Source organism: Sceloporus undulatus, chromosome 1, assembly GCF_019175285.1.
Source record: "Sceloporus undulatus isolate JIND9_A2432 ecotype Alabama chromosome 1, SceUnd_v1.1, whole genome shotgun sequence".
Classification (NCBI taxonomy): Eukaryota; Metazoa; Chordata; class Lepidosauria; order Squamata; family Phrynosomatidae; genus Sceloporus; species Sceloporus undulatus.
In genome coordinates, this window is record NC_056522.1 from 292,443,940 (window position 1) to 292,465,244 (window position 21,305).

The 21,305-nt window shown below is 37.9% G+C and overlaps 1 protein-coding gene across 1 annotated transcript in view; it reads right to left on the reverse strand.

The window, feature by feature from the left end:
* Window positions 1-288: 288 nt before the first annotated feature.
* PRMT3 (protein arginine methyltransferase 3) overlaps window positions 289-21,305 on the reverse strand; it is a 102,257-nt gene continuing 81,240 nt past the window's right edge. Inside the window, exons 13-15 of the mRNA XM_042475760.1 lie at window positions 13,012-13,062; window positions 12,729-12,816; window positions 289-2,650 (exon numbers count right to left, since the gene is read on the reverse strand). Coding sequence (XP_042331694.1) covers window positions 2,541-2,650; window positions 12,729-12,816; window positions 13,012-13,062 — 249 coding nt within the window. The 3' untranslated portion in view covers window positions 289-2,540. The remainder of the gene's footprint in view (window positions 2,651-12,728; window positions 12,817-13,011; window positions 13,063-21,305) is intronic.

The window sequence follows — 21,305 nt, forward strand, 5'->3', positions numbered from 1 at the left end:
CACGGTAGCTCAAGTGGTTAAGACGCTGACTCTGTTGACTGCAAGATCAGGAGGTTGGCAGTTCGAGGCCCAGGTGCCATGTGATGGGGTCCCAGCTTCTGCCAACCTAGCAGTTTGAAAACATGCAAATGCAAATAGATAAATAGGTACCACTTTGGTGGGAAAGTAAACCGCATTCTGTGCAATCATGCTGGCCACATGATCACAGTATAGTCTCTGACAACGCTGGCTCTTTGGTTTAGTAACAGAGATGAGCACCACCCCCTATGACACTACTTGACAACTTTGTAAATGGGAAATACCTTTACTTTACTTAGTATTGAAGGCCTCTGTCTGGAAGCATACCAGCATCTCTCTATATACAGTAAATGTACCATTTAATAGATATTAAAGTCATTAAAAATAAACAGCATTTTAAAATCTAGCTCCAATTCAAAAGTGTTTAAAAAGTGTTAAGTAGTCAAAAGGAATCATTAAGTATGAAAACATTCTGTACAAACTGTAGTTACACCACCTAATGACAAACCTCTTAGCTTTAATTGCCCATGTGGCTTTGTGCCATTAGTAAACTATTCAGTGATGCGATTAATTTTCACAATTGCAATTTTTGTTAGCATCATTTGTAAGAGTTTATTAAAAGAATCTCCTTTTATCATGGACTGACTGGGAAAGGGTTGGTAAAGATCTCTGATGGAAGGCAAGTTGTGAAAGTGGTATATGTAGCAATTGTTAGCCAGAAATCTGTAAGCGTCCTCTACCCCAAAAGAGCAACCCCTGAGGCACGTGAAAGTATACTTTTTAAGCATTCTTGACAGAAAGTAAAATTATGTATGATGACTGAAATGAAATGCAGAATTAACTACATTTTAAATTGTTAATTCCCAAAATACCTGAACAGCCTCATGGAGATATGAAAGGGAGGACAAGTGCTCTGCCTATGAAAAAGTCAACTCAATCAGTTTTCTTTTTTTAAAAAAATATATCCTTATTAACTCAATCAGTTTTCAAAGACTGAGCTAATCAGCATAAAAGCAGAGATACAACTGATAAGCAGTGGATCACTCTCCACTTATTTTTAATTTTCATTCTACTTTTAAAGTTGTATTAACAGTTTCAGTAAATGAATTGTCTTGGCTCAGTTCACAATCATTACCTGCTCATCCTGAACAGATCCTGTGTACTATATTGTCTGAATTGTCAGAGGAAGAGGACATATAATATTGCAGGGAGCTTTGAAGAACACAGAATCAATAGAAATAATACAAAACAGCTCAACTGAATGCCCTGAAACTCAGAAAATTAAAGAAAAGGAGAAAGTGATAGGTGGTTGGCTGGGTGAAAGAACTGGCCCATCATCAGATGGGCCAGGGACAGACATATCTTGCAATGGAACTGGCTCCAGGTCCTAAATACTGAATTGGATCTAGTGAAAAATCTATGCTGTTCCATTTCCCTAATGTACCTCATTGAATGAGGGACTCAACTGAACAGGATAGGCTGATCCAATTTTGGGAGATTCTCCCACATGCACCTCAACTCTCCATGATACTATCTAGCACATTCAGCATGTCCCCATGACCACTAGGTGAAGATTTTCCAATTATATTTAATTGTTTACAGTTTTAAAGTACAACCATCTTCAGAGTCAATTTTGCTTAGTATATAAAGGATATATCACATCAACGTTCTCTGTTTTTAACATCAAGTGTGAAAAATTAGAGGACAATCGCCACCTGAAGGCTCAATGATAATATGACAGTTTCAAAGTCAAGTGGCATACTAAATTCACTATGTCAAAATACAATTCGTTGTACTTATAAAAATACATTAGGAAAAGTATACATTTTGCCCAGCAATAACTAAGGGCGATCAAACCCAAAGGTTTTATAACACATAAATCCATTAAGATTTCTTGTACTCTCAAGAGTAAAATCTAGAGTTTGCCTTCTGCAAATGGATAGGATCCTTTCACTGATAGAACATTTCTGATCTAGTGGAAGAACTTCACTAGTGGAATAGGGCAAGAGGTGAATCTGATGCTCCCCACAAACATTTGGCAAATGGAGAGTCCCCCCCCCCCGAACGGTGGGGAACATGGGACTGTATGGCACAAGGAGAAACTGATGAAAATCTCCTGTCACCTGCCTTGTTTCACAAGAAAACAAAAATTTTCAGTCACAGAATGCTACCATTAGCAGAAGCAAACTATGCATCCAACCCACTTTTCCTAAATACTTAGCTATTCTGAGTTGCAGAATTCATTAAATATTTTTAGAAGTTAGACTAGTATTACATAATGACTTCTACAAAATACTGTGCATATTTGATTAGATGTAAGTCTGGCTTGTTCACTGAAGCATCTTCATTTTCTTCTCTGGCTGTAGGAAATAGCTGGACCATGAAGCAGAATAAACCCATCCAAGAGACTTATGAATACTATCATTTTCAGAAAATTGAAGCAAATAACCATAATTTTTATACAGAGAGAGCAACCTGAAATTAATTTAAGAATTCATCTTAAAGCCAATCATGGAACATCTTCACTGAATACTGTATGTCTGTTTCACATTTTTAATTGAAAGTGTAACAATAAGTGAACGTGGATCTTTCCTGTTTTTGTGGAGTGTAATCCTTCCTTTCAGTTCTTCACCTACAAGAACACACAAATACAGGAATGGTTAGATATAGTTAGATTTGTATTCACATCAGCACCTTTTACAGTGAACCAACTTGCTATAACATATTTAAGAAATCATGACTCACAGACCATTTGTGAGTACTTTGCAATATTCTCTATCTCTTAAATGGGAAAAGTAGCAGGTAAGGTGAAAGCTGGCAGCGAAGAAAGCTGATAGGATGACTTTCAATTCATTTGAAATGTGGTGCTGAAGAAGAGTTGTACAGGTACCATGGGATGCTAAAAAGACAAATAAATAGGTCCTAGAGCAAATCAAATGAACTCCCCCTAGAAGCCAAGATGACTAAACTGGGAAAGTCATACTTTGGCTATATCATGAGAAGACATGACTCAGTAGAAAAGACAATGCTTGGTGAGGTAGAAGGCAGTAGGAAAGAGGAAGGCTGCATTACAAATGAATGGACACAATCAAGGAAGCCACAGCCCTGAGTCTGTAAGATCTAAGTGGGGCTATGGATGATAGGGTGACTTGGAGGTCTTTCATTCTCAGGGTAACTATAGGTCAAAGTCAATTTGACAGCAGCTAACAGCAGTAAAAGGTGAATCACCAGAAAATCTGGAGAAGTCATTCCACTTTCTGCTTTTCAGACTGAAATCCATATTCAAAATGCTCCAAAAAGAAAAAGATTCCCTCTAAAAGGGAATCCATATACTGATGCCAGGTTATAAGGTTGGTTAATTGTTGTCTAGAGCTTCCACTTGAAGCAATACAATTGTTTTGCTGGAAACACAGTAGATACATGCTTCTCAGTTCTTAAAACAGTAAGCATAGTTGGCAAATTGCTACAATGATAAATGTAGAGGAATAGAAGACAACTACAAAAAAGGGAAGAATGAGAGACCTATTCTACAAGATTCGAGAAATCAAGAGAAAGTTCAAACTAAGGACTGGGACACTCTATGACAACAAAAATAATCCAGGAAGGAATAAAAGGACGATGTATGCAATACACAGAAGAGTTATATAAAAGCAATGACAATATGAAAGACACATGGAACGAAGAGCCATATGAAGTTGAGCCTCAAATTCTAAAAGCTGGGGAGGAAAGCTGCAATAAAGGAAATGGGGAAAACAGACTCCAGGAACAGATGATAGTACAATAGAACTGTTTGCATCCACACTGACAGAGTCAATCTAGTGGTAACCAACATATGTAACAGATAGGAAACAAAACGATGGCTAATAGATTGGAAGCAATTAAATACATCCCCTCCACAAAAAAAGAAATACAAGAGACTGCAGCAACTACAGAACCATAGCACTAATCTCTCATGCAAGCAAAATCATGCTCAAAATCTGCAACATAGGCTCTAACCATATATGAAGATAAATCCCAGAGGTCCAAGCAGGGGTCAGGAAAGGAAGAGGTACCAGGGGATCACATTGAAAATAATACGATGGCTAATGGAGCGTAGCATGGAGTTCCAGAAGAAAATAGCATGTGCTCATAGACTATAACAAAGCCTTGACTGCACGAATCATAAAAGCTATAGAATGCCCTTAAAGACATTGGAGTGCCAACACAACATGATAGTCCTAATGAGGAATCTGTACTCAGGACAAGAGCTACTGTCAGGACAGAACACAGAGAAACAGAATGGTTCCCAATGGCAAAGGAGTCAGACAAGGCTGCATTCTATCACCCCTACCTATTCAACTTATATGTAGAACATATTGTAAGGAAGCAGGCTTTGACATGGAAGAGGGAGGAGTGAAAGGAAGAATATCAACAATCTGAGATATGCTGGATGACACTATCAGAGAACCACAGACCGGAACAAACTACAAAGGAAGATCAAAGAAGAAAGTGCAAAGTAAGGCTTACTGTAGAACATAAAGAAAACAAAAATAATGACCACAGAGAACTTACACATATTCAGACTAGAACGAATGAGAAAATAGAAATAGTAAAAGATTTCTCATATCTTGGATCAAACATCAGAACGGGACTGCAGCAGGAAATCGAAGAGAATAGAATGGGGGGGGTGGCTATAACGAACTAGAAAAGATTCTAAAATGCAAAGACATACAACTAAGCACAAAGTCAAATTATACGAGCCATTGTATTCCCTATCACTATGTTGGATGTGAGAGCTGGACATTCAAGAAGATAGGTGGAAAAACCAACTCATTTGAGATGTGGTGCTGTAGAAGAGTGCTGAGATGGCCATGGACGGCCAAAAAGGATCACAACAAATGGGTCCTAAAGCAATCAAGCCAGAAATATCCCTAGAAGCCAAGATGGCAAGAAGACTTAGGACGTCATATTTGGACACATCAGGAGAAGGCATGAATCATGCATGAAAAGACAATATGTTTAGGAAAGGTGGAGGGAAGTAAAAAGAGAAGAAGGCTACATGTTAGATTGATGGACTTTATATAAAGAGACCATAATATATGAGTTGTGAGGAGCTGCAGATACAGTAGAGTACAGAGGGACCTGGAGATGTCCACCATAGAGACCCACAGCCATGGGTTGAGACTCAACACATGAAGGCAGTTAACAACAAAAAACAAACAACAAAGTCTTAAATAGAAGCAGGACAAGCAGGCTATAAAAACTGTTTGGTATGCTCAATATATATATATTATATATATATATATATATATATATATATGGTCATTCTATATCTGACAGTTGCAAAAAACCTTACTGGTATAACAACCCAAATAAGATATGTTTATGTCTCTAAAAAATTGCCCATGCAGATTACATTGAAGATTTATAATTGTATCTTGTTTAACTGCATGAAAATAAAAATGAATTGAACTTCCTATTCAAACACTCCTAGTGATAAATATCTTGAGGCTCCAAAAAAGAACATTTCTATATCAACCTACTACAGTTTTCATTAAGGACAGCCTTCAGTTATTTATAACCAAGTTAATTGCATTAAGTGAACCAGATAATCAGTTTAATTCATTGTCATGAGGCAGTTCTTTGCCTCTTTTTCAGCCCAATGGGCCACATTAAATCTTCTTTTGTGCACAGCCATTTCTGTAGCCAAACTAAGGCAATGGCTGTGTGATCATATGAGAGAGAGAGAGAGAGAAGGATCAGACCAATTAATCAATGCCATGTAGATATAAAATGACTGATGTGCTTTCAACACCTCTCCTGCTCTCTATGATGCAGAGAACACTTCCCGTGACTGAGCAGCATCAACTGATGCTCAATAAGATGAAAGCAAGGCACAAGTCAATGCCATGGTTTGATCAAGACTGAATTCATTATCATCCTTACTGCAGAATTGTTAGTCTTTCCTTGGATCTGTCCTTTCCTTGTTTCGCCTAGTAAAAAGTCAAGCGCAGAACATGCTGTTACTGTGGCAAAATGAAAAGGGTGCCAATTTCTAATTAGCAGCTGAGGGCAGGCGAGCAAGGAGGGTTGCCTTCAAAAGTAATGCTGTGTGACTGAGCACATTACATAGCATTTTTTTGCTCATTTATTACGGAGCCTCTTGCTCAAACAGAAGTGTTTCACACAGTGCATGACTGCAGTGATAAAAGACAATTATTGGGAAAGAAAAAGAAAATAAAACTGCCTTTGTTGTAGTTTACTGTATCTATGATGCGACCACACTTGGAATACCATCTACAGCATTCTGGTCACTAGAGCTCAAAAAGATTCTTGTAGAGCTGGGAAAGGGGATGGAAAAGGGCAACTAAAAAACTCAAGGGGCATGAACACCTCCCTTGTGAGGAGAGGAGACAATGTGTGGGGCTACAACGTAGCTTAAAGCAAAGGTAAGAACAGTGGGCTGTACAAAAAGAGGCATGATGTGGAAAAAATGGTTAGGGTTAATTTTTCTTCCTTCATCAACATTTTAGAGCCTGAGAACATCCAATGAAGCTGAGTGGTGGAGAATTCAGGACAAATAAAGGAAAGCAGTTCTTCACAAAATGCATAGCTAAACTACTTAATTTCCTTCTATAAAATGTAGTGATGGTCACCAACTTGGGAAACTTTAAAAGGCAATTAGACAAATCCATGGGAAATCAGTTGGCTACTACCCAGAACAGCAACATATTACATTAACTTTCAGAGAAATGAGCTTCTATATACCGATTTCTGGAAAACACAAACAGGAATGTAAACACAAACAGGAATGTATTATTGTATTCATGGCTGCTTGTGGGCTAACTACAGCGACTTAGCTGGTCATCGTAAGAAAAGAAAGATAAATTAGTTACATCTTTGGACCAATATAGTACAGGACTCATGTCTACGGTGGCTTCATGGCAAACAATTATGTTGCTGGCCAATGTTTACATTGCTAATAAGAAACATGAGAAGCTGTTCATATAAGAACGGGATACGAAAGATAGAACAAAATGGAACCATCAACAGCAATGATTTATTGTATCTAGACCAAACAAAAATAATTCATAAGAACTACTATGTATCTGAAAAGTCTACTCATGGGAGTACACAGCAGACAACATTTTATAATATTGGAAATATTGTTAGGGATCTAAGAGAATCCCTACTGTCCTCTTGAAACAAATTGTTTCTCATGATGTCCTTTTCATATGACAAATCCCTTGAACAAAAAGGGACTGTGGGAAAAACTGTTATGAAGCAGCAAAAGAATCAACCATCCAAAAACAAGCATCCATGAAAAGACAGAAATGATAATTCAATAACCTGATGTTAGGTCACGTGAACTGACCCTTCAGTTAATATCTTGAGACACTTTGTACTATTTGTACTTTTCAATACTGAACATCAGATTAAAAACCAGCTGCTCATTTCTAAACATATTATTACAAACTAAACATACAACAAGGCAGTAGCTTTCTAGAAAATCCCCCAAAACATTTGCCCCTTTAAAAATAACCTTAGTTGCACAGTTCTGCTCTGTACAACCTTGCAAGTCACTCTGGAAAACAATAAACATTTTATTTTCACTGCAAGGCATTATCAAGAACATAAAACACAACCATGTGCTGTTTTATTGCTAATGGGTTTTTCTTTGTGTGTAGATCTGTACTTCAACCTAATGCTTTTTTTCTCCTTTGGAGTAAGCCAGTATGAACTCTTTTTAAAAGATTATTTTTAGACAAGTTAGATTTATTTAACAATGAGCTGGAATCTCAATCTATTTGCAAACTCAGATGGTCATTAGCATGTCCTTTGTATTTACTGAACAAAAGAAAACAGAAAGCAAGATTCTTCAAGTGTGTACTAGACTTAAAATTTAAAGATGGTGCTTGAATTAGAAACCCACAGAGTATTCATGAGGCAGCTGTGGAAATCTCGGGCATGTCTGTGACTCAAAAAACATACAGTGGGCCCTTGGTGTCCATGGATGATCACGTCCCACTTTCATTAAATGGTAAAATCAAGATTTGCTTTTTGGAACACACACACACACACACACACAAAATATTTTCAAGCCATGGATGATTAAATTCACGGATAAAAAATCTGTGGATATGGGGGGCCACCTGTATTCCCAAAATGCCTTTCAGCGTGGATGTTTTACTTTGTCCATTAAATAATAGCTGAATGTTTCCTCCGCCATTTAGTAATGCAGCAAGGTATTACAGTACAAGTCAATGGAGCATAGACAGCATTCTGTTGTACCTCATTCTCCATCACTGTCCTATTTTGAAGCATCACTCATTCACATCAGTTACTATCACTCCAGTTAGAAGAATCTTCCTTTGTCAAATACAGGCCATATTAGTGCTTCAATTGAGTTCAATGGGATTTAACTTCCTAGTAAGTGCCATTATGATTAATCTTAATAAGTAGTCACTTTACTGCACAGTAAAGTCATCTTGTAGTAGCACAGTAATTATACTTTTGAGAGAGGAGTATTGTGGTTTGTTGTTGTGTGCCTTCAAATTGCTTCTGACTTATGAAGCTGAGAGTGTGTGACTTGCCCAAAAACCATCCAGTGGATTTCCATGGTCAAGTGGGGATTCCAACACTGATCTCCAGACTTGTAGTCCAGTGCTCAAAGCACTACACCACACTGGCTCCACTTGAGGAGGGAAATATCCTCTTAAATTGAAAACATTGCATATTGGATTGTTCAGCATTGCAACTGATACCATATAAATAATGGATCAGAAAGTGTCAGATAACTATCTATCTATCTATCTATCTATCTATACATACTATAGCTTAAGAATAAAACCTTCGCAAGAGTTGCTATATTTTGAAATCCTGATGGAGAGTCCAGTACTGAAGACTCTCTACATAATGAATTTGATCTAGAAGAAATTATTTTTTTGTGAAGCTAAAGGAATCCATTCATTTATAGAAAAGCTCCTTCCATGCATGGAATGGGCTTTGATCCAATCCACACTGATCCTTCACAAAAGGAAATGAGGCAGGTTTTCCTTTAGCGTTCGTTCCTTCAGCTTTCTGGAGGATTTGGCTGAGGCACAGGGGAATTGAGAAGTGAAATATAGTTTTCCTTCCCTCCTATTTATGATAATTCAGAACTCCCAGCTGTACTCACAGACCTCTAAATCTAACACAGTAAGTGAACAATGTTCCTTAACTTTGTAGAATGTATGAACATTTCATTTTCAAAGAACTGTAAGTTAGAACAGACAAGAATTATTAAATATGTCAGTATATAATTTTGTCCAATTATACCATCTGTTACATGCAACAGCACTGGGAAGATTTCCTGAAATATTACTGGAATTCTCTGTAACTAATACTTTTCTTCTCTCTCTTACTGCAATTACCAATTTTTTATACTATCACACTTCTCTTGTATCAAATGACAACTGGAAGTTACTGATAACTCTCCATTTACTGCTATTATTTGGTAGCTGTCCAAGGAACTGAAGCTGTAATGAAAATAGTAAAAGGTAGTACTAATACTCCCTAAAGAATCTGTTCGCTACAACAGTAGAGAATGGAGATTACAAAAATACGTAAATTAGAATAAAATCCTGGATGATCTTACATTCTCAGTGTGAAGCCTACAGCTAACAGAGGAGCTGTTTCCACCCCTCACACTGAGGTGTCCATTTATGCAAGTTTTTCCATGAAAAATAAATCTATACTTGTGGAAAGCTAGTACCTCAGAGAGGCTATGCCTGACAGGATAGCTTTCCATGTTCAGAATAAACTTTACATGACAATATTCAAACTTATTTGATAAGCTACTAAAGTGAAAATAAAACCAAATTATACTTGCCTAGAAATGACATCTCTTTGATCAGTTCTCAATTCCCTCTTTCTTCAGAAGGCTTCAACTTCACTTTGTGTCAGCCTTTCAGAAATATGTAATGTAATCTTCTACCCACATGCTCTTTTAAATCAAATTTGTTAGATAATAACAACATATTTGTAGTCTAACACTAAACCAGGACTGGGGAGTAAGAGTAAGGGAGTAAGAGGTTTTTACAGGAGTAGGACTAGGAATAACATTAAGAAAAAAGATCTTACTCCAAAGTAGGACAAGGACTAACCCCAAAATCACCACTACTCTCCAGTCTTGCATTAAACACTTCTCTTTCTTGGAAAACCTCTATGTATGTAGGACAGATAGATCTTTTACAGGAAACAGAAAGACCTAAATCTAACTGCCAATCTCAACTAGAATGAACCCACTGAATCAATAAGATTTACATAGGTACTTATTTACCACTCAGAAATCAATTCAACAGATCTATTAAATTTGGGACAAGCAACCTGCTTTAGGCTACAGCTGTCACCATTTTAGTGAGCTCATTTTCTGCATCTAATTACTCCAATTACTATTTGATATATTTTTGTAACTACATTGCCAGATATTGAGAGCTGTTGGATTTCTACTGCAGTATATGGCATGGATTCCATGTAACTGACAGAACACTCTTTAAATTACCAGTCAAAGTACTCAATGTTCAGGCCTGAAAATATATTACACTACAATGTTACTCAAATGCCAGGGTCCCAGTAGGGAACCCACAATTAATATTCAACTGAGAAATTTTATCAGTTCAACACTTTGCCATTAAGAAACAGTCAAAGCACTTCCAAAAGAGGAAACCACCATGCTCCAAGGCACATCCCACTGTTGAACATCTCTTACTGTGAAGAAATTCTTCCTAATGTTCAAGTGGAAGTCTCTTTTCCTCCATGTTCTAGCTCTTGGAGCAGCAGAAAACAAGCTTAAACCATCTTCTACATGGCATCCATTCAAATATTTAAACGTGGCTATCATGTCCCCTCTTAACTTTCTTTTCTCTAGGCTAAACATATCCAGCTGTTACCATTTGGCCTGCACTCCTTTGGAATATTCAAGTTCATCTGTATCCTTCCTGAACTGTGGTGCCCAGAACTATACACAGTATTCCAGGTGAGGTCTGACCAAAGCAGAATAGAATGACACTATTACTTCCCCTAATGTAGACACTATACTACATCAGCCTGGAATCTCACGGCCCCTTTTTTAGCTGCCACATCACACTGTAGAACAGACTCGTTTAGCTCGTAGTCCACTAAGACTCCAAGATCCCTTTCATATCTACTGTTGTCAAGGAAGTGTCACCCATCTTATAGTGTGCATTTCATTTTTTTCTGGCGTAGTGTCTTATATTTCTCCTTACTGAAATTTACTTTGTTAAGTTTTGGTCCAATTCTCTACTCTGTTAAGCTCATTTTGATTTCAGATCCTGTCCTCAATAGTATTGGCAAACCCTCTTAATTTGGTGTCATCTGCAAATTCAATAAGCATACCCTCTATTTGTTTATGCAAGCCACTCATGAAAATGTTGAATAGCACTAGGCTCAGGACAAAATCCTGTGGCACCCCGCTAGTCACTCCTCTCCATGATGGAGGCATTGGTGAACATCCTTTGGGTTTGGTAGGTCAAGCAATTACAAATCCACCAAACTTACTGAAATCAAAATATGCTACATTATAATTTACATATTTTTACATTTTAATATTATAATTTTCATATTCACACTATCTCAGCCACCCATGTAGAATCAACCTGTATTTGTCAGTTTGCTTTATATTATACTATATTGGTTTTTGCATTTCTACCTGGATAATTTGTTTTATATTTGCACTGCATTAATTTTACATTTGTATTGCTTTATATTTATATTACTCCTTCCTTGCCCTACATGTTTGAATACATGTATTTTAGACCATACACATTTGGCAAAGTTGGCTATTTTTTGTTATTGTTTTATCATACACACCAGTGGTATAGCAATAACTATTATAAATAATTTCAGCTAAAGCAGCCTTGGAAAAAGATTTTATTCAAATTTCTTTTTGCCTCAAAATGCCCTTTTGGGGTGTGGTGTGGGGCATTTCTTCAGCATGGGGGGAGGGTGGGGTGGAACATTTTAGACCCAGGAGTAGCCTTTATTTTATTTTCATTATGTTTTTAAAAAGCAACTAAACATGAAATCAATTCCTGTGGTTAAGAAAGAACTCTCCTGGGACTAAAATTTCCTGGAAGGCCTAAAATCATGACAAATATGTCCCCCAAAGTTTATAGAGGGCTTGTGGTTTTGTTTTTTAGGGATGTGGCAGGGAGGAACGGCCTTGCATGGGATACTTGGAGGCTAATGTAAACCGATAGTCTCCCACAGCTGTCCACCCCGATTTACTCAATCAATAGCATTTTCTAGGCTATACACTTCAAGATGAGAAGTAGCTTAGAATATTTCTATGTAAGAAATGAGCACATGAGGGACACTTTTAAAAAAAGACATTGTTTTGAACACATCTGAACACATTGCTCTGCTTAACTATGTGCAGACGTAGATGGATGTAGGCAAAATGATACAAGAGGGAGAATGTTTAATCCTGCATATGGTATAAAGGGGTAGAATCCTGTTAAGGTCATTGCATCAATTTGTTGAATATGGAGACAGTAATTTAAACCAAATTGGTATAGTCCAAAGAAGAAAAGAAATGCTGGTGATCAAAAGTATTTTTATCGTATATAGAAAATTGCAGGTATGTATTTTATCACTTGAAATAATTTTGAAGATATGTCTAGTGACAACTAGAAATACAGAAAATCTATTTATCTAAACAAATACTGTACCTTTTTCTACAGAAATTGGGTTTTCCAGAAAAAATGCTGTCTGTTTCCAGTGCGTTTTGGCACAAGAGGGACTAGTTGAAAACCATACCTGCAGTAACAGAATTCAGAAATCTGAGATGAAGTACAAGATGTAATAACATGCTACATTAATATACTAGACAAACACACAGACATTAAATACCTGTAACAGCTGAAGTAGCTTATTCCCAAACACCTTAAGGCAAAAAGCTGACAAAATATACTAGAACAATTAAGTAGAAGCATGTAACATTCAAGTACTCACTTGTTTGCTGCAATTCTTCTCAAAATATATATCAAAATATCCAGCAATTGCCTGGATTGAAAACAAAAACAGACAAAACCGGGAATGTCAGTAGTCTTCACACTTCCTGGCCAAGATAAGAGAAAGGTCTTTTGATCATCTGACAGGATTCCCCCCCCCCTTCATTCCCACAAGTCTCATCTGTGGCTTCCCTCGCCTCATCCTGCTAACAAAAGGCCCCATACAGACAGGCCAAAATAAAGCTGCTTCGGGCCACTTTGTAGGTATGCAGTTTAAATGATGCATGTGTCCTAAGAGGCCGGATGCCATGCCAAAGTCACAATCCAGTCCTAAGGACTGGAGTGCACCTTTGGTGCAGCTTCCGGACTTTTAGGACACATGCATCATTTAAACAGTATACCTCCAAAGTGGCCTGAAGCAGCTTTATTTTGGCCTGTCTGTATGGGCCCAAAAGTCACTCTTTTGGCAGAAAGGTCTACACCACTTAGTTCTATAACCCACCATCTAGGACATTTAAAATATTTTTGAGGTCATTGACATGAAAGTTGGAATAATCATTTAATTAGCACCACCTATGGCATAATCAGAGGTGTTCAAAACAAATAAAGACAATATTCCTATACCCTGTATATAAAGACTGAAGCAAATGTTCCTCAAGGACCAAAGAATACTCAGATTTAAAACAATAAATCTTTTTTTCAGTTAAAGCAGGTGTTGGCAATGTGTGCCCCATGGGCCACATGTGGCCTCTATGACCCATAAGTGCAGCCCCCCAAGACTCTGGAGCCACTACTGCAAAGTGGAGAGAAACCTGATACTTTAAACAGCTAATTCAGCTTTCTGTGCCTTGGCAACAACAAGCCAAGCAGCAAATAAATGTTATGCAAACTCAATCCCTCTCCTTACATCTTCCTCACTCACTCCAGTCCCTGGTGGAAACACTCCCATACTCTTCTTCAATCACCCATTCCCCCTTCAGTCCTGGCTTAAAATCTCCATGTAAATGCTGCCAGTCCCATCCCCTCCTTCAATTTTCCCCATTCACTCCAATCCTGGCTTAAATTCTCATCCCTTGCTCGCAAACACTTTAGTCCTGGTTTAAAATCTCATACCACATTGGCAAGTGTTTTCCATCCCCCTCAGCCAGTCCTCATATAAATGAATGTCAAAATCTGTGGATGCTCAAGTCCCATTAAATACAATGGCATAGTAGAATGGTATCCTTTATATAAAATGGCAAAAAATCAAGGTTTGATTTTTGGAAATTATATTTTAAAAATTATTTTCAAGCCATGGATGGTTGAGTCCGTGGATAAAGAATCTATGGATATACATAGCTAACAGTGTGTGTGTGTGTGTATAGTAAATTAAAGTTTTTTTTAAAAAAAGGTTTGGACCCCAAGTCGTTCCAGATGCTTCAACTTATATGCCTCCCACCTCATTGCAGTTACCCACCCCTGAATTAAGTCATGTCTTTGAATTCCTATTACTACCATGGCAGTGATGTTCAATTAGTTTCAAAGTTATGAAAAACAGGAAGCTGCAGTTCATATATTTTTCAGAACCAAAGCATAAAGAACATTTACAAAGCAAAAGAAAAATATTTGTTCATGGCATGTTTGTCTACTTACTTCTAAGAACTTTTGCCTCTAATACACAGAACTATACTGAAGCAAGCTATCTCAGAGCTGCCACATTGCTACCCTCACAAACTCCATAGCACAGTTGATGTGCATTCATGTGGCCTCTAGAATTCCCCCCCCCCCCTTGCATTCCTCCACCCAATGTCTCTAAAGACACCGGGCCAATTGTCTGAAACTGGAGAAAAGCCGCTTCCGCAACAATGATGGATATGGTCAGAACATTGCCAACTCACTATCCTGACAAAGAAAAACTATTCCTTAGACTGGTTTTATTCTTAGGCACTTCATGACCAATTTTGAGGCAACTTGTGGAGTCCACCAGGAGAGCACAGAAGGAAATTGGCTCATGTGCCCTTTGCAGTTGCCAAGCCCTAATGTATGTGTGTGTGCGCGCACATGCACACACACTAATCTTTCTTCAAAGAGTCATGACAAGAAGGCAACATAAGGCTGGTAGCCATGGCGTAATACAGACATGGCTTTCATACAGAAACCAGCTTCTACATGAGAAGTGCATTTTCTTGGGTCTTTCCCCGTGAAAGAACATGTACAAAAGACTGTGAAGATGCATATCAAGGTTCCTTTCCAATAAAAGGTCATCTGTGTTTTCTTATAAAAAATCGAACTTTTGTTTCTTTCTTTTAAATATTTAACTCTCCTTCATCCAATAGATTCTACACACAGCAGCCATTAAAATTAGTTAAACAAAACAGATTCAATAAATCAATATCGTTTACTATTTTTATAGACTGACAAACAACAAGAAACTACAAAGTTGCTTGTACTCTTTTAGCATAACTCTTAAAAATGTGAATGCAAATAGAAAAGTCTTTAGCCTGTATCTCAAAGTATTATAACATCATATGTAGCTCTTCAGGGGGACTCTTCAGAAAATGAGGTGTGGGGGGGGGGGGGGGTTCGCAAAAAAGCCAGTTCATGTACGCCCACTTTGTTTTAGATACACTCCCTGTCACTCATAAATCATGGCAAAAAGAGTGATCTGGCTCTATCCATCAACTGAAGAAAGTTTTTGTTTGAATGCTTCCCCCCTCCCCTTTCCAGTCCTTTCTCCTTTTGTGTCATAAAAGTTCTATCTTTCAATATACGTACACTGAAATGCTTGCTATTTATTATTTATTCATCAATTTCATTCACACCCAGGTTTTCCTCCCAGGAGAAGAAGCTAGGTAAGCATGGCTCACCTCTTTTTAATGTTATCCTTAACAAGAGATCTCTGCTGTATGCCAGGTTGAAAGAACGTGACTGGTCTAATGTCAGCTAGTGAGTTACATGACTAGTAATAACAACCACCCACTCTTATTAGAAATTGTTACCACTAGTGTAAGAATGTATGTGCTTTCAAGTCTCCTGTTGACACCAAGAACTTCATAGAGTTTTCTCTAAGATAAAATGGGATCTGGATCGTTAGGGGTTTTAGGCCCTTATTCTACCCTAAATTGTAAAACTCTTGGAGAAGCAACTGCATACTTATTAAATGATAAAAGGAAATGCTACAACAAAATTTTACTCACACGGGCCAATTGTATCACAGGTGGGGTGGAAACCTCCTCATTTGTTACATCCTCCCCACCCTACTCCTTTTTCTCCTCACCATGTATTTCCAGGCTCTCTTTCCCCACTTCATAGTTTCTCTGTATCTAAATCCCTGCTCAACTCAGCCTTTCTGTAACAAATGTAGTTGGAGTTGGATGGGTGAAGGATAGGTGAACTTCTCATCCTCTCCAAACAGAATTAAGTTTGGAGAATTTTAAAAAAGAAATCCCAGCTTATGTTTCATATTTTACCAGCTAATGCCGGACAAGTATGCTTAACATAAGATGGATATCTCTTATAAAATTGCATGTGCTGCTTTAATAATGTGAGGCCAACTGTTTGAATCTGAAAGGAAAAAAATATTATGAGGCTATGCATCTTCACCTACTTTCACACTATATAACTAAATAAACATATCTTTCTCCTCTGTTTAATCATCTGGTTTTTAAAACTGATGAACACATATTTTCCTCTGGAAAAGTCAGGAGCAAAACACAGCAATAAATAAACAATGTAGAATTAACTTGAATAGTTTAACATAGGCAGTATCTGATGGTTAATATAGTTTGCTTTGTGCTTCGTCAAGTTTCTGGCTGGAACAGTTAATGGTTTAGTAATTCAAAGTACTTTAACTAAAGATGCTGAGAAAAGCTTACAGGTTGATAATATAAATATAACAATCCTTTACAATGTCTCACACAGCAATAGTTAAGTCCTATTAATAAGAAATATGCAAAAAAAAAAAATCCCATACCTAAGAACTAATTTGAGAAGAACTATTTGTTACCATCCTGCTTAAAACTCAGGGAGCATAATGAACCACTGGCATATTCACATATGGATGACAGAAGCAGCTAGCTTGAAAGTGGCAATTTGACTGACAGATTCCCAGCCTACACTGTGGGCAATCAAAGGCCATTTTAATCATGAGGAGTTCAAACTGTGCTCAGACACCAACCAGCCTCTTGTGCTTTGGGTGAATGAGAAACTCCTTGTGTAAAGAGACATAGGATATCTCCTTACGAAAACTTGAAAAAAGCACCACTGATAGTACATCTATACTGGTGTACTGCTCTAAAACAATCCTGACCATTATTTAAGGTAACCTGGCTTTAAAGGTGATAACTAGCACTTTAAATGTGGTTCAGAAATAAATTGGAGGTTTGGATGCCATCACCCATAAAGAGCTGATAAGATCATGAAAAGGGCACAAGTTCAATTGCTTTATTGTCCCACTTCACAGACATTTAAGGCTGATCTCCCTTGACCTCTTTTAATGTTTTTTTTAAAAGGTGGGCATCTATATATATTGCACGCAGTGTGCAATTTTATTTTAAGTTTATTTCTGTGAGTTTTATTTGTTCCACTTTTGAAGAGAACTGGGAATCAGGAAAAAATATATACTTGTTCTCCCTAACTTCAAGTCAGTGAGTTGGCACACCTCACTGTGTGTTCAATGAACTGGGTAAACCCAAGGCAGGGAATTTTTTTTTGGGGGGGGGGGAGTCTGAATTGTGCTGGGTGTCAGACACCTGGAGAGGATATGATCGCAGTCCAAATTGGATAGGAGCATCCCACTACTAGCATGCACTTCCCGTGACATATTTGCCAAGACACACTCAAGTTGACACCCTGAACCAGAATCCCTCATGTTTTGATTTTGGAAGCTGCTGCTTTAAGGTTTCAGGAGTGCTTTCCTTGTCTCTGTGTGCCAGCGATAAAGGCAAAAGATTTGCCTACTTGGGAACTGAGGCAAAGTACAGACCGCCAAGAAACGGCAGCCTGCCGGCACCTGTTTTTACTCCGGACCAACGGCGCAGCCCCCAAACTGTGTGCTGTCACTCTGGAGTAAAAAGAACCTGGGAAAACCAGGTTATTTTTGTGCCATAGTTACATCGCAAGTGTGCCAATGGTGCATTCGTGACGTAACTGGCGTGGCGTGTGGATGCTATGCATCCATTACATCATAATGGCAGTGCCCGTATGGACAGGACACCACCATTATGGCGCCACTGCATACTAGGATTAGGGACGCACAGTTGCCACACGGTCCCTAACGCTATTATCGGCGCCGGTATGCCGCTTGTTGGCACTGTGTACAGGGCCTCAGTTTGCTAACCACAACATCTCAAACTAGGAAGGCTATGAAATGGGTAAAGACTGAGGGAAGTGTTATCTCAATGAGCAGCAACCCAATGAGCAGTCTTTGCTTTCCTAGACAAATAAAACCCAGGGGAACACTTTCTTAGCTGCAGATCATCAATGAAGTGGCAAGGGCTTTCAAGGAGAGGAGTATAACTTCAATGGATGCATCTGTGGGTCAAGAGACAAAAAGTCCCCCCCCCCATCCCTGCCCTATACCACTGGAATCCTTACTTTCACAGCTTATCTTAAATAGCACCAAAACAAAATGTGAACAGCATTTTCAGTTCTTTACTGGAAAGGTAGGAAGTATATATTCTGAAATATATTAAAGTCTATGCTATATATTATATTCTGTATTGCCAATTACTTTCACATTCCAACTGTGTACAATTAAAATCTTGTTGTTTTTAAATAAACTTTCTGCTTTAATTTCAAAATATTTTGTAATCTCCCTTGAATCCTAGATATAAAATAAGGCAAACCATTTTAAAAAAATATGTCCATACACTATAAACTGCAATGCAATCTAGCATTCATTAAGAATAGTATGGCTATTTAGATGGTTCTACAAAATATGATGTTGCAAAGTATGTTAACTTGGATTGTATAACTAATTCTTATTATCTTAGTAATTGTCATAATGTTAAATACATTAGACCTATGTCAATTTATAAGAGCTGAACCTCAAAGGAAATAAAAATGATATAAAACTGAATGATATCAAACTGAAAAACAGTTGGCTTTCATGAATTCATATGGAGATTTCTTATTTTTGCATACAAGATACTTTGCTTGTTTTTTCTATGCTTATGGCCTGTGCTTTTCTCCTTCACTATCCCATTTCCTGACAGCACATCTACAGATCCCCAGAGTCATCTTCGTGATGGACTCCACCATTTCTGCTCCAGTCATTTGAACATGTCTCCCTGAACAGTACCTGTCAGGAAACTGAAAGTGAACACAATGGGAATGATCATATGCAACTGAAGCTCTGGCCTGATAGGCACACTGAGGGGGGTGGGCACTTATATTAAAAAACACACTGCGGCAGAGTAATTATTGTGCCTTCTGTTCTCATCATCTCATCAACAGACAAATCCAGTGTATATGTAGAAGGGAAAGGGTTCGTTTTGAAATGTAGGCAAATAAAAAACAGCCAATAGGTTAATGAGATGTGAACACACACACACACACACAAATTTCCTTTGCTCATAAACCACGTTGGCTACACAAGAGGAAAAATGGGGAGCACCAGAGCTGCAAATGTGATCATAAAACCTTTATATGGTTCTGTGAAACCAATTCACAGACCAAGCTGAAGCTGAAATATATAGGCTAGGCTACTTGGCTCAATCTAGAAACCTGTCCAAGTCGATTACAGGGAACATGTACATAATCACCATCAGTAGGCACAACACTGCCAAATTAAGGAGCTACAAACAAAAGATCAAGACGGGTGGGGGGGGGGATCAGTATTATTTCTTATACAAGTCAAATATTTGCTGCTTTGTGAAACAGATTCTACTGCTAACAGTTCTACTGCTAAAAAGGACATCACAAAATTTAGCACTTGGGGAAAAAATTCACTGCAAAGTCATGCAGTTTACTCAATAGTTGTATTGAGTAAATTGTATTGCAGGGTTATTTTTTTTAAATGACAAACTGAAGCACTAGTCATATCTGCTTCCAAATTTACCTCTGCCTCCTCTTAAAGAAAACACTTCTGTCTAACACGGTAAATCCCCAACTGATTTATACAAATGCATGAAAACAATTAAAAGGAATCTGACCAATTCACTTAAAAGAAAGGAAATTAAAAGTTACCATCATTGCTATCAGCTTCAGGGAGCAATTTATCATTTTTGTTTCTCGTCAGTATCATGTTCCAGCAGCATGCAGCTAGAACAGATACAATTAGGCAGCTGGCCACAGAAGTAGGAGGATAATGTGCTTTTGATGGAGTTTATCCAACCATGGAGATGAAATGCTTGTAAGCCACACAGCAGAGGGAGGGAGAGACAGACGATCACTATGTTCCTACAGCACAAATACTATTTCAATTTTTAAAATGGTATTTATTAAATGAAAATAATTTGGCAAATCCTTTCTTCCCATGGGGGTTCAAAGAAAATTTACTTTGCTTGTAGCACAATGTGGATCATATTATTTGAAGTGTGTCTTCTGACTAAAATATAAATTGCATTTATTTTCAATTTATGCTGCTGCAATTCCTATGACTAATGCAAAGTTGTCTCTCATCAGCTAAAACAGATATGCTTTTCATTCTTGGGGCCAACACTTAACATTGCACTCACTTCATTTTTATTTGTTCCATACAAGGGCTTGCAAAGAATAATGGAGGTGCAATCATTGGGAAATTCCACTCACTGAAATGCCAAAAAATGTGTGAGACTGCTGAGCTCTGGAGCTGGGTGAATAGTTTTCTGCTTATCTAGTGCTGAAGACTACTGGAGATATTACCCAACTGTCTGATAGCACCAACTTCAATAGTGGTGTTTCTCAACCTTTTAAACCCCAATCCCTTTTTGGTGACAACAAAAACCTCATGCCTTCTGTGGGACTTTTTTCACACAACAATTATATTTCACATTTGAAATATAGCAACCAAAAATAAAAGAGCATTGGCAAATTTAGGGGAGGAAAGTAAGTTCTGGTGCTGAAGGAACAGCAGGTTTGATGGGGGTGCAGTGGAATCATTCATACACAACAAATTTTACATAGCAGCGCAACTCAGAGATAAAGATCAAGTTATGGTCATAGATTTACAGCACATTATTTTGTTGTGTTGCTGTGTGCCTTCAAGTCTTTTCTAACTTATGGCAACCGTAAGGCAAACCTATCATGGGGTTTTCTTAGCAAGATTTGTTCAGAGGTGGGTGTCTACCTATGCCTTCCTCTGAGACTGAAAGAAAGTAGGACGAGCCCAGGGTC